The sequence below is a fragment of the Candoia aspera genome, chromosome 13, assembly GCF_035149785.1.
Source record: "Candoia aspera isolate rCanAsp1 chromosome 13, rCanAsp1.hap2, whole genome shotgun sequence".
Lineage (NCBI taxonomy): Eukaryota > Metazoa > Chordata > Lepidosauria > Squamata > Boidae > Candoia > Candoia aspera.
Window position 1 is genome coordinate 16,942,293 of NC_086165.1, and position 12,795 is coordinate 16,955,087.

The 12,795-nt window shown below is 43.3% G+C and overlaps 1 protein-coding gene across 1 annotated transcript; it reads left to right on the forward strand.

Annotated features, from left to right (window-relative positions):
• Positions 1–190: 190 nt before the first annotated feature.
• Positions 191–11,374, forward strand: MTFMT (mitochondrial methionyl-tRNA formyltransferase). The gene is made up of 9 exons (XM_063314330.1): positions 191–398; positions 1,745–1,957; positions 4,934–5,056; positions 7,214–7,316; positions 8,932–9,007; positions 9,341–9,432; positions 10,015–10,096; positions 10,537–10,619; positions 11,016–11,374. Exons 1-9 carry the CDS (start codon positions 226–228, stop codon positions 11,205–11,207), a joined length of 1,137 nt encoding a protein of 378 aa, XP_063170400.1. The 5' UTR covers positions 191–225; the 3' UTR covers positions 11,208–11,374.
• Positions 11,375–12,795: the final 1,421 nt, after the last annotated feature.

Consider the following 12,795-nt stretch of genomic DNA (forward strand, 5'->3'; position numbering starts at 1 on the left):
GGCGAGCCCCCGTTGCTAGGGCTACGTGACAAACCCCAGGCTCGACCAATCCCAGAACCCCTCGCGGCGAGCTCTATTTGGATCACGCTCGGGGATGGCCCTGTTTGCTCCGCCCACTCCTCTTGGGCCCACCCACAAACCGTGTGCAACAACACACATGCTCAAAATCTACGTCATCAGGGAGCGACGCCGAAGCGGGCCGCGGAAGCGGCTGCCGAGGCGGCGATGAGCGCGCGGTTCCTGCGAGCCTGGCGGGGCGGGTGGGGCCGGGGCTGTGGCCGGGCCCACGCGACCGCCGCCGGGGAGGCCCCGAGGCGCGAGAGGCCGCCCTGGCGAGTCCTCTTCTTTGGCACCGACCACTTCTCCGCAGAGATCCTCCGAGCGCTCGAGGCGGCCCGGTGGGTCTTTCGGGTGCAGGAGCCCAAGTGGGGGCCGAGGGTATGAGAGCGGAGGGGCGGGGGGCGAAAGTGGAGGGTCACGCCAAGCCCGTGTTTCCCAACCTCAGCAACTTTCAGAAGTGTGGACTCCAACTCCCAGAATCCCCCAGCCAGTGCTGGAGATTTAAAAAAAATCTTGGTTCGCGTAATCCACCAGAAATCTGCCTCCCCCCCTTTTTAACTAGTTTATGAATGGAGAGCAAATGGGATGAATCAGCGGGAAGGTCCAGGCATTGGGTGCCAAGTCTACAACAGGCAGTAGCTCCTGACCAGCCTTGGCTGGTTCCAATCAGTTAAGCAGGGTTGAACTTGGTTAGCGCAGGAATGGAAGATCATCCGCGAATGCAGGGCTTTAGGCTGGAATGGGAAGAAGACAGTAGCAAACCACCTAGGCCTTTTTGCTATTGTAGATTTAGGAGTTGAGCTTGACCCAAAGGAGATGTTAACTTGGGGGTTCCAGGTGAAAGGTGACTTATACCTGGACTCTTGGTATAACGTTTTGACAGGGTTCACACATATTGATAAATCACATTATTTGTTGTATTTTTAGCATTTCATCCAATTAGGAGAATAAGCCTTGTAAATCATAGTATTTTCCCGAGTGAACCCATCCATCCAGTTGTGATTTATTCAGTAAACTGGTTAAGCACAGGACACCAAGTTAGAGGTGGGTGATCGCATAACAAAAGCCTTACCTGGATGCACCTGGAATCCTAGGAAGGAACTCTAGGAGCTGCCTTTGACTTGATGAGCTGCTCATCCATCAATCCCAGTATTAGCTGATTTAATTGGCACAGGCATCTAGGAAGAGGTTTTCTTTTCTCCAGCAGCCTTGACCATCTTCAGTTGAAGATGCTTGGGCCTGAACTTAAAATCTTCACAGTCACAGTGCGTGCTCAGTCACTGAGCTAGAAACCCTCATATACCTGAAGGGCAAAGGCAATATATCAAAAGCAGAATTATAAACTATTAGCAGGGACATAGGAGGTGTCGAAGATACAAAACAAGAGTGCACAGATAGGAACAGAACTGAAATTCACTGTGGGGAGTACTTTGAATATAGAAAGTCCATTAAAATCCTTGGAATTTCCAATTAGGCAGATCAAGTCTGGGTAATGGGGAATTTAAGGTTCCCTAAATTTCCAAGTGAATTCATAAAAGTTCCTAAGATAAGCACTTTATTGTGATAAAATGCAGCTTCCTGTCTTTCTTTGGGAATCCAGGTATTTAAATTAGGATGGTGTATTTAATATTTAAGTATTTTTAAAAGATGTACATGGCTTCTTTTTGATCCCTTGCAATGGCAGAATGCCTAGGCCAGATCAGCTTGTGGACCACCTGGAGGTGGTGACCTTGCCACCCAGTCCGTCAAAGGGAGTTCCTGTGAAGAAGTATGCAGAGCAGTTTCAGCTCCCCATCCACATCTGGCCTGATGTAGGTGTATGTGAGAACTTTGACGTTGGCGTGGTGGCATCTTTTGGACGTCTGCTTAGTGAGGACCTCATCCTGAAGTTCCCCTAGTAAGACTGATCACAAAAAAACGCCATATATATTTTCTACTATATTTACCAGGCAACTAATTCCAGATTTTAGGTTAAGGGAAAGGTTGTCTTCCATAATGGTTGATGATAGTACAGAGTTGGAAGGGCCAAATTCCTTAAGACAATTCCTGCATAGATATCCAATTTGTTATATTGTTTGCAAGCAGTGTCATCAGATGGGCAAATTTGCCCATAAGCTTACTGATGCATCTAAAAACAAATTTCCAGTGCAAAATATAGGTGAATTGAGGAACCTGTATAAACAAATTGCACATGTTTCTCAGGAGTGACACAAGAAGCTCAGAGTTACAGTTAAGTACTACATGTTGGTTCAGCTTCCCTAGTCATAGAGTTTGATGGGAGTTGTTCAAATCAGGCATCACACTGACTACTTCTGATCAAGAATAGTAACAATTTCAAGTTTGTTTGTTCGTTTGTTTATCAAATTTGTTACCGCCCATCTCCTCCAACCGGATGGACTCTGGGCGGTTTACAATACAGAACAATAAATATACAATAAAATTATAATAAAATCCCACTAAAACAATTTCTTAACTACCCCAGCTCATAAAATCCAGATGGCTGTGATCTCCTTCAGTCATTATGTAGGAAGGGCACTTCAAGGCACTAGCCAACCCCAAGTAGGTCGATTCTCCTCCCTGCCCCAAGCCCAGTGGCAGAGCCAGGTCTTCAACTTCCTCCGGAAGGCTAGGAGCAATGGGGCTAATCTCACCTCCGGGGGCAAGATGTTCCAAAGGGCAGGTGCTACTGCCAAGAAGGCCCGCCTCCTGGACCCCGCCAGATGGAATTCTCTTATTGATGGGGTCCGTAGCATGCCCTCTCTCCATGATCGGGTGGGACAGGCTGATGATACAGGGAAAAGGCGGTCCCTCAGGTAACCTGGTCCCATGCCATGTAGGGCTTTAAAGGTGATAACCAACACCTTGAGTTGGACCCGGAAGCAAACTGGTATCCAATGCAGCTCGCGTAGCAAAGGTGTTATGTGCACCCTTCTAGTGGCACCAAAAATAGCCCGTGCAGCCACATTCTGGACCAGCTGAAGCTTCTGGATACTCTTCAAGGGTAGCCCCATGTAGAGCGCATTGCAATAGTCTATATGAGAGATAAGGGTATGAGTGACCGTTCAAAGGGCTTCCTGATTCCAGGAAAGGGCGCAACTGGTGCATAACACGAAGCTGTGCAAAGGCCCTTCCGGCCATAGCTGCCACCTGCTCTTTGAGCAGGAGCCGTGAGTCCATGAGGACCCCCAGATTACGCACCGGGTCTGTCTGGGGCAGTGCAACCCCATCCAGAACTACAGAACAACAGAAGTCCGGGATACAGAGGAACCCTTAACCCACAGCCACTCCGTCTTAGCAGGGTTCAGCCAAAGCCTGTTGTTCCCCATCCAGACCCCTACAGCCCCCAGGCACCGAAAGAGGGCAGTCACAGCATCACCTACCTCACCGGGGATGGAGATATACAATTGAGTATCATCAGCATATTGATGCTACCTCATCCCATGGTGACGGATGATCTCGCCCAGCGGTTTCATGTAGATGTTGAATAGGAGAGGAGAGAGAACCAAACCCTGCGGCACCCCACAAAGGAGAGGTCGAGGGTCGGATCTCTCCCCCACTTGGTATCTCCACAGACTCTGCCTCATGCTTGGAGTCTTAACGTTCATATATTTTTGCCAGAAATTCAGCTAATGTGCGATTCTCATTTTTTTCTATCAAAGTGTCGATGTCGTCATCTTCGGTGTACTAAAATATTTTGTATAGTGTTATTAATAACCTCTAAGATTCCATTCTTTGCTGTTTTACTCAAAAACAAGTACCAGTTTGCTTTTGAGTAAAATATGCATAGTCAAATTAAGAGTACAGTCATAAAAGCAATCTACAGCTAGTCTTCATTTAGCGACCACAACTGAAACTGGCAACTCGGTTGTTAAACTAAGTGGTCATTAAGCAAAACCACAACTATACTTACGATCTCACTTCAGCTTTCCTTTGTTTTACAGACCTGCAAAAGCCACAAATGTGAGGATTGGTCACAAAGTTAGTTTTTCATCACCATTGTAACAGTCTGTAAACAAAGCATTCCCTAAATGAAGACTACCTGCAATTTGTTGCAATTCACTACATTGTCAAGGAAAACATGCTAGTGCAATAAGCCAGAGTTGCAATGAAATCTGGATTCTTTACAAATGTTCTCCCAGTACATGCTGCTAAAAAGCTCAGTTGGATGTCTTGTGCCAATGTGAGTAGCTAAGCCAAGATGTCATGATCAAGCAAAAGATGATGTGATGTCTTAATTGAAATTCCTGGCCTGTTGCTGTCCAAAGAACCTGAAATCTTTGACCAAGTTTCTTGGCTTACAATTTGTGGATTGTTTGGGAGCAGCAATCCCCAAATTCTAGTTGAGAAATACATTTATCTTTTGCATGCAGTTCATAAACAATAAACTAGACTTTGCAACATTCTAGCATAATGTTACATACCATTGCAATCACACAGATTTCAAAACAAAATTTAAAAATGATAAAACTAAAGTGATTGATTGATTGATTATAGCAGGATTCCTAAAGTGGTGCTGAATTACAGGAGTTATAATCCAATAACCTGGCTGCCTCTACTTTGGGGAAGGCAAAGAATTGTGCTGTGGGTTTTCTTTTTTTGTATAAAGATATAATAGGTTTTTACGTTATCTTTTCTTTCTTTGTTTTAGTTACATTGAATGTTGAGATAACAGTAAAGAAAAACACTGTCAAAAATTACTTCTTGCCTCCACATTGCATTATATATTGCACTTATTATATTGCTGTATTTTTAAACTGGTTGTTTTACAGAAACTTCTGGGAGTCATTTTGAAAACCAATAGTATAAAAATATAATACATAAAAATGTTACCAGATTGCCAGTCTTGTTCTAATTTCCCAATATTCTGATTCAGTGGCGTGCTGAATGTCCACCCCAGCTATCTTCCGAGGTGGCGTGGCCCTGCACCAATCGTCCACACCGTGCTCCATGGAGATACAGTTACCGGGGTCACAATTATGCAGATCAGGCCCAAGAGGTATGTTGGCTGTTTCATTCATCACCCAGTCTATGCAAACACCTCCTCCTCGAAATCATAGTTACACGGCTATTGAGTGATCTTCCTATTGCATTCTCAAGTTACATTATGCGGTTATCAAAGCATTCCAGGTATGATATAAAGGAAGGTAAATTTTAGGATGGATGGGGAACTGAGGCGTTCAGAGCCTCCATACTACCACAGCTGTCAAAAATTAGTGGCACAGTTGTCTGTCATTGTAACTTAGAATACACAACAACTGTAGTGGATGTCCTGAATTAGATCTATTTAATAAAACTGGGAAGAAAACTTAATTTCTCCATCCCAAAACCCTTGGGAGTGGGGAGATAAACTAGGCCTGGACAAAGTGTGTTACACAGTCTAGCCTGATTTCAGTAATCCATTCACTACATATCTCCCTGTCCCATTGTTAACTTTGGCCCCTATCTAACGAAAGCTTGCCCACCACTGTTCAGGTGATAAGTTTAGGTTGTCCAAGATAGGGGAGTATCCTTAACCAAGGAGATAAAAAAGGTGGGTAAACCTCAGAGCTTAATTCTTTAGTTCTTCATATATCCAAACAAGGTCTATTTATAGAAGAAAAAATGATTGGCCAGCTGAAGTATGTTTTGCAGCAGAATCCAAGTTGGTGAAAATGTAAGGGGGAAAAACCCCCCAAGAGAATAGGCTGTTTGAAATTTGAAGAGAAGCACTTCACCTTGCAACATTTCTTTTTTTTTCCAAAACTGTTCAGCATGATGCTTTCTTCTGAGGCATATAGACATCTCAACTCAATTATCTTTTTAGTAAGTCAGGCATTTATTTCACTGCAAAAGTAATAACATAGCTTTTAATTTTGCCTCTAAAAGTCATGGTTTTTAAATACATGCAGTGGTCTTGTCAGTGATGTTGCAAGGCATTTGATAAGGTAGACCACAGTCTCCTTCTTGGTAAACTGGAAAAATATGGGCTGGATGGTCCCACTACCAGATGGATTCACAGTTGGCCGAACAACCATAGCCAGCCCATGATCCTTAATGGGACTATGCCCACATGGAGCGAGGTATACAGTGGGGTTCCTTAGGATTCTCTCTTGGGCCCAGTACTGTTCAACATTCAACATGTTCGTAAATGAAGGCATGCTCATAAAATTTGAGGATGACACAAAGCTGGAGCGGGACTGCTAATACCCCTGAAGATAGGCTGAAGATTCAAAAGGATCGTGATAAACTTGAACGTTGGGCCCTATCCATCAAAATGTTGAGAATGTAAGGTTGAGAATGTTGAGAATTTTTTTCCTACTCCCAGGCAGGAAAAACCAGATGCACAGGTACAAGATAGGTGATACCTGGCTTAGCAGTAGTACTTGCGAGAAGGATCTGGGGATCTTGGTAGACCACAGATTAAGGATGAGCCAGCAGTGTGCTGCAGCTGCCCAAAAAGCGTATGAGGTTTTGGGCTGCAACAGTAGAGGTACAGTGCCAAGATACACTGCACTGGTCAGACCACACCTGGAATACTGTGTCCGGTTCTGGTTGCCAAAATGCAAAAAGGCTGCTGAGGAACTGCAAAGAGGGCAGAGAAGAACAACAGAGATGGTGACGGGATTGAAGGCTAAACCCTATGAAGAGCAGTTAAAGGAATTTTGTATGCTTAGCTTAAAAAAGAGAAGGCTAGGGGGAGACATAGCAGTCTCCCAATACGTGAAGAGATGTCACAGGGAAGAGACAGTAGATTTATTCTCCCTAGCACCTGAGGGTAAGACAAGAACCAATGGGTGGAAGCTTTACAGTGGGAGATCCAGACTTGAACCAAGGAGGTGTTTCTTGACCTTGAGAGCTATTATGCAATGGAACAGCCTGCCTCCTGAAGTTGTGGGTGCTCCATCGCTGGAGGTTTTCAAGAAAAGACTGGATAGCCATTTGGTCTGAGGATTCCTGCACTGGCAGGGGGTTGGACTAGAAGACCTCTAAGGTCCCTTCCAACCCTATGATTCTAAGATTCAAAGTCCATTACGGAAAGCCTTTTTTTTTTTTAACCAACTGTATCAATACAGCAGTCAGGTTCCCTGTCCAGTTGTCCCACTTCCTCTTGCTAGGTTTTCAGGTCCTACCTAGAATCTGACAAAACGCTTAATGCAGTATGTTCTCTTCCCAGGTTCGATGTAGGTCCAATTATTAAACAAGAAGAATTTGCTGTTCCAGCCCGTTGCTCAGCAAAAGAGCTGGAGCCATTGTTATCCAAAGAAGGTGCAAACCTGGTAATTTAACACCTTTTTTTCCCATGGCATTTTTCCCCAGTGAAAACAATTATGAGAGGTAGAAATAAATGTAATAGAAACAGGTCAATGGAGGGTTGAAGCAACTGGTTTGGTAATAAATAAAAGTATGAAAACCGAGACATTTTTGATTATCAAGAGAGTGAATAAATACTACTACATGGGTAGTATTTCTCCCTTCCTGCAAGACTGATGAGTGCAGAATCTGGATAGCTCCTGAAGTTAATGCATGACATATTATCATCTAAAGGGCAAAGGATCTGTGAATTTAATACCTGGTAGATTTGAACCCGATTTAATAACATCTCCCTGTCCATATCTGGCAAATCCCAGTGAAGGTGAAACTGGTCACATATTACCTCTTGATGGTCACTGTAACTGAAAACACCACCCAGTTGTTACACAATGTAAAATAAAGCATTCTCTCCCCCCTGCCCCCTGTCCTGTCCAGAAGGGTGGTGGTGGGTATAATGTAAAACCTCAAATAGGGGGCATGGCATAATAACGTCTGGATCTCTGGGGGCTTAAGGAAGGTAGACTGTATAGACCAGTGTTTTTCAACCTTGGCAACTTTAGGATGTGTGGACTTCAACTCCCAGGATTCCCTAGCCACCATTGGTACAGACCAGCCTTTCTCAGCCTGTTGACCCTGGAGGAACCCTTGAAATGTTTTTCAGGCCTTGGGGAACCCCTGCACATTCAGGCTCAAAGATAGGCCAGAAGTTACAAAATTATTCTATTCCTTTCATACGTGGGCCTGTATATCTGCATTAACAGTGTTCTTAAGCTATAAGTAAAGAAAAACTTACCTCTTTAATGTGAGTTGCCCGAATTTGAAATAATTTTTTAAATAAATTGTGATCTCCCAGGGAACCCCTAGTGATCTCTCACAGAACCCCAGATTCCACGAAACCCTGGTTGAGAAACCCTGGGATAGACCATTCTGACAGACAGGTGAGTCCCAAGACCTGGATAGCGCCTGAAACTATTGCACTGGTTTTAGCCTCTAAAGTGCAAAAGTCCATGAGTTCAATTCCCAGTAGAGGGTTTGAACCCCATAGAATTAAGATCTGGCTACCTTCATCTTATAAGTCCTAATAAGGATGAAACTGGTCATGTACTGTCATGTTCAACGTTTCAATGTGCCTGGTACATCGTAACCCCTCGCATGCCATTTCCTTGGAGGGGGTTACTCGCAGGAGCAGGTGGCTGATTCCACGCTAACGAGGTGTTATCTCTTGGCTGCTACATTGGAATGTGTTTGGGTTAGGTCATGGATTCAAGGTTGCTTTCCCAGGCTGAGGCTAACGGTTTCTAGCACCTGGGAAGGGGCGGTTGCATGGCCGGGCGAGGGAGGGGTTGCTCCTCAAGCAAGGGGATTTAGTTTGTATTTTCGCGCGCTTTTGCTCATTCTCAGCTTTCTCTGTATTTGCCATAATTCCCTCAATAAACCAGATTTCATTTAAGCAACTTCTTGTGAGTCTGAGTACTTGGGGTGGGCAACCATTACATGTACTGCCTCTTGGCAATCAGTGATAATGAGAATGAGAATCTGTTCTTCATTTCGGCTTACATACTTCCTGGATTTTCTTCTCAGCTGATTGCCGTTTTGCAAAACTTACCTGAGAGTTTAAGCAAGAAGAAAGAGCAAACCAAAGAAGGAGTAACTCATGGTATTTATTGCATGCTTCATGTGTAATATAGATATTAACTAGCTATGATATGAGACATTGCTAAGTAGACAGTTGTTACACTTTCCCCGTGATTCTTCCCACCAGTTTTATTGAACTCAAACGCTTTGTAATTAAGCTGAAATTTGTAATTTGAGGGTGTCAGGGAAGCTGAATGCCCCTTAATTTGAGGAGGGAAGAATAGGGAGCACCCATTGCTGTGCCAATAGAAAAGAATAACTTCGAAACGTTACTGGGGCCATTGGAAGACAAAATTTAAAATGTTTAAAGATGCAGGGCCAAAAGAGGTCGATTTTGTTTTATTTTCCTCTAAAGCTCCTAAAGCCACTATTGCAATGAGCTGCATTCAGTGGGAAGAACAAACTGCTGAGCAGATCCTAAGGATGCATCGTGCCTTAGGAGCAATGGTAAGGCGAGCCTTGCAGAGAATAGGTTGCGTATCAATTGTATTTTTAAATTTAAAAATACAGCTTTTTACAAAAATAATCTTATTTTCAGCCCTTGGATGAAACTGGGCTGGTGGTGGGAACAGAACTGTATTCTGGTATTACGGCGTATTTTTTTAAAGGAAATATTGTTGGATTTTTTGATGGACCTTCAGACGAATAAAATGGAACGTGCGTAAAAAATACGTCCCACAGATGAGTAAGAGGAGCTGGTTCCCTCTCAGAATCTAGCTTGGCCAAGACAAAATGCAAATTCTTTTTGTTCTACTATGGCTCCTTTCTAATTAAAATACAGGATTTGGTAGATTAGCCTTCTACGAAAACCAAATTCATTTCAGTGTAAAATGTTCGCATTTGTCTTTTCTCAGGATTGGGAGGAAAACCTGGCTTGGTTCTTCTGATTGCCCTTGGAAGAAACCTGTTAAATTTGACATAAGTGAGAATTAGCTTGTATTCTTGCCTATGTTCTAAGTGAACAAGAATAATTTAACTGCAATGTATTGTGAACTTCTGTAACAATATAACTTACGTGTATGCTTTTAGATGCCTCTAAAAACGCTGTGGATGGGTTCCAGAGTAAAACTGTTGGACTTTGTAGAAGACAAGATGCTACTGGATTTTACTGGTACTTACGTGAATCCCTTAGCACTCTGATTGGTAACATCTCGACAGTGGCAGTCCCTAAGCAACAATAGAGGGTCTGTGAAACAAAACTGAACACTTTCTGACTTCCTCTGTTGCGAATCCTCTTGTTTCTTGAGTGCACTTGAGTGTGTTGTTCTTTCTAGCCCTTGTTTTTAATCTATAAATCTTCTAATGTCTGTAAAAAAGTGATGTATGAAAAGAATTACTGTCTGTAAAGAGAAATGAAGAATATCCTGTTTGGGTTGCCCTCTGTGACAGTCTGTAGGAAAGGGAGAATGTGTTCAATTATTTGTAGTATTTAAGTTATGCAACCTTCCCCTATAAGACATAACCAAAATGTGATCTTAGTAACACTTTGGAAGTTGGATTTCACTGTTGCAGAGGCAAAGAGTGACCTGACAGTGTGTCTCTGTTCAGCAGATAAGGTTGTAGCTGAAAAAGACGCCACTCCAGGGTTGGTGATATATCACAAACAGTTAAAGATCCTGGTGATCCGGTGCAAGGTAAGTTTGTGTGATAATCTGTGTACGTGTGATAGTTTTACTCCTCTTTTAAGGCAGATAGGCTTTCGAAATGTGCACTGTTTCCACTGTGGCGGAGAGATGCCAATCAAATATTCCTTGGATTTCCTTGGTTACACTGTCCCTTTTCACAGCTGAGAGAAACAAACTGTCCATATTAAAATCTTATCAACCCAGTCCCTGGGTCTTCCCTGAATAGTGTCCATAGATTTTCTAAGTTGACGTTCACAAGTCAAAAATATGATTTTTAAATTGGAATTTAACAATGCCAGGATGCTGGATCCTGTATTAGATTCCACCCAAGGGCAGCCTCCTGGCAGGTTTGCAGATTTTGCTGAACTTTTTTGTGCATATTCTTTCTCCCCCTCCCCTTTTTAGGAAGGTTGGGTTGGAGTCAAAACCATCATACATAAGAAGAAATTGTCAGCAACCGACTTCTACAACGGCTACTTACATTCTTGGTCACAGCACAATTCTCAGGCGGCTCCCAAGAACTGCCAGTTTCAGACACTCAAGCTGACCACAGTGAAAAAGCATCTGAAAAGTTCACTGCATGTGCAGAGTATATAAACCACTGATACGATTCTCAGTAATGTGAAAGTAGCAACTCTATTTGAGGAGCAAAGTTGGAATTGTCTCAGTTTTGTATGAAATTTGTCCCAGAGTTGACGTTTGGGAAACAGTGATGGAAGAGAACAAATACAGCAAAGGTGGTGCTGTCTAGCTGATATTGTGGAGTGGATAACACAAAGGACAAGCAACCTGAACAGTGTGTTTGTTCTCACTACTTAAAAATTCAAAACACCATCAGCCGTGCAAGTCTAACTTTCCAGGAACGGTATCTTTTGCTTCTGGATCCATCTTTTTCCAACTGAAAATACAGTTTAGCAGAGTTAACTAAGCCAAGGACGCACTTACTGTATTATTGAACAATAAATGATTTTTGTACATATGTTTGCAAAAGTGTGTCACACAAATCATTGCTATGGCTGACATTATAGAATGCTGACTTCTGTCATGTGATTGGATCCACATAAAAATCAGTCCGTACGTAATGCCCTTCAGAATCCAGAATCACCAAGGTGAGTGCTCAGAAATAAGCATGTTTTTTTTTCCGTACAATGGCTGGCCTTACCCATAGCAATTTTAGCAGCTGCAAGGAAACTTGTATATTTCCCCCCAGGATTCTGTGACAGCTTATAAGTACCCTAAGATCTGGCAAGGCCAAAGGATGGCTTTTCAACAAATACATGTACCTGACTGATCCCTTTTTCCAAATCTACTCCTTTACCCTAGCAGTGCAACTAGGCAATAGTTGGACACTGTTTTAAGCTTACTGTATGATCTTCAGGATACTTCTGCCTGCAGCTAAGCAAAGAACATTTCTGTGTTTTACTTAGGAGAGGAGCCAACATACGTGTCTGCCAGAAAACCATGCTTCTAATGTTTTATGTCCTCCAGATGGACTCAGTACCTAACCTAGAAGAAAGTAAAATTCTGTTTCCTGGGATAGTATCAAAATGAAGGCAGAAATTCACCATCTTTCTGGCTGGATAGCCTATCATATTTAGGATTCCAGGATGTAGGATGCTGCCTTACCCCAAGACCAATTACTTGTCCTTGTAACCCAGGTGGTCTGATACCTGGCTTGGTTTTGGGTCCTTCAGTGGCCTCAGTTTCAGGGATGAAAGAGAACAGCAATGCTTTTAAGAGAAATCTTCCCTGTGATCATAGTTTTGGCTCCTGGGATGATAATGCTATGAAGTTGGATAGTAGGGCCAAATTGGGGATCCTCCTGAGGTATCTGCTGCCCAGCAGGATCCCCTCCTGAGCTTCTGGACCTGGTTCCCAGAGTGGTTTGGGAGTTCTCATGGCTTCTGGTGCTGGAGAACTTCATTCTCTCTTGTTTTGGGGGTGGTTTTGAGGACAGTAAAGGAATTAATGGTCTCCATGGCAATCACAGGCTTGTCTCAGGTAAAAATATGGACCTACTCAGAGAGGTGGACATATCTTTACTTGGAGCAGATCCTGGATGATCTAGATATGGAGAACATTAGATTGATTTCTCCGCTATGGTCAGATCACTTCCTGGTCCAGGTGAGATTTCTCACTACCTGCAACTTATGGAAGGTAGATGGGCCGATTAAGATGGTCCACT

Excerpts from the sequence above, each read along its gene's own strand:
- MTFMT (XM_063314330.1), top strand. The coding sequence starts at position 226 with ATGAGCGCGCGGTTCCTGCGAGCCTGGCGGGGCGGGTGGGGCCGGGGC. Across the intron at positions 1,958-4,933 it reads CTCATCCTGAAGTTCCCCTA|TGGCGTGCTGAATGTCCACC; the intron begins GTAAGACTGATC and ends ATTCTGATTCAG. Across the intron at positions 10,097-10,536 it reads GATGCTACTGGATTTTACTG|ATAAGGTTGTAGCTGAAAAA; the intron begins GTACTTACGTGA and ends TCTGTTCAGCAG.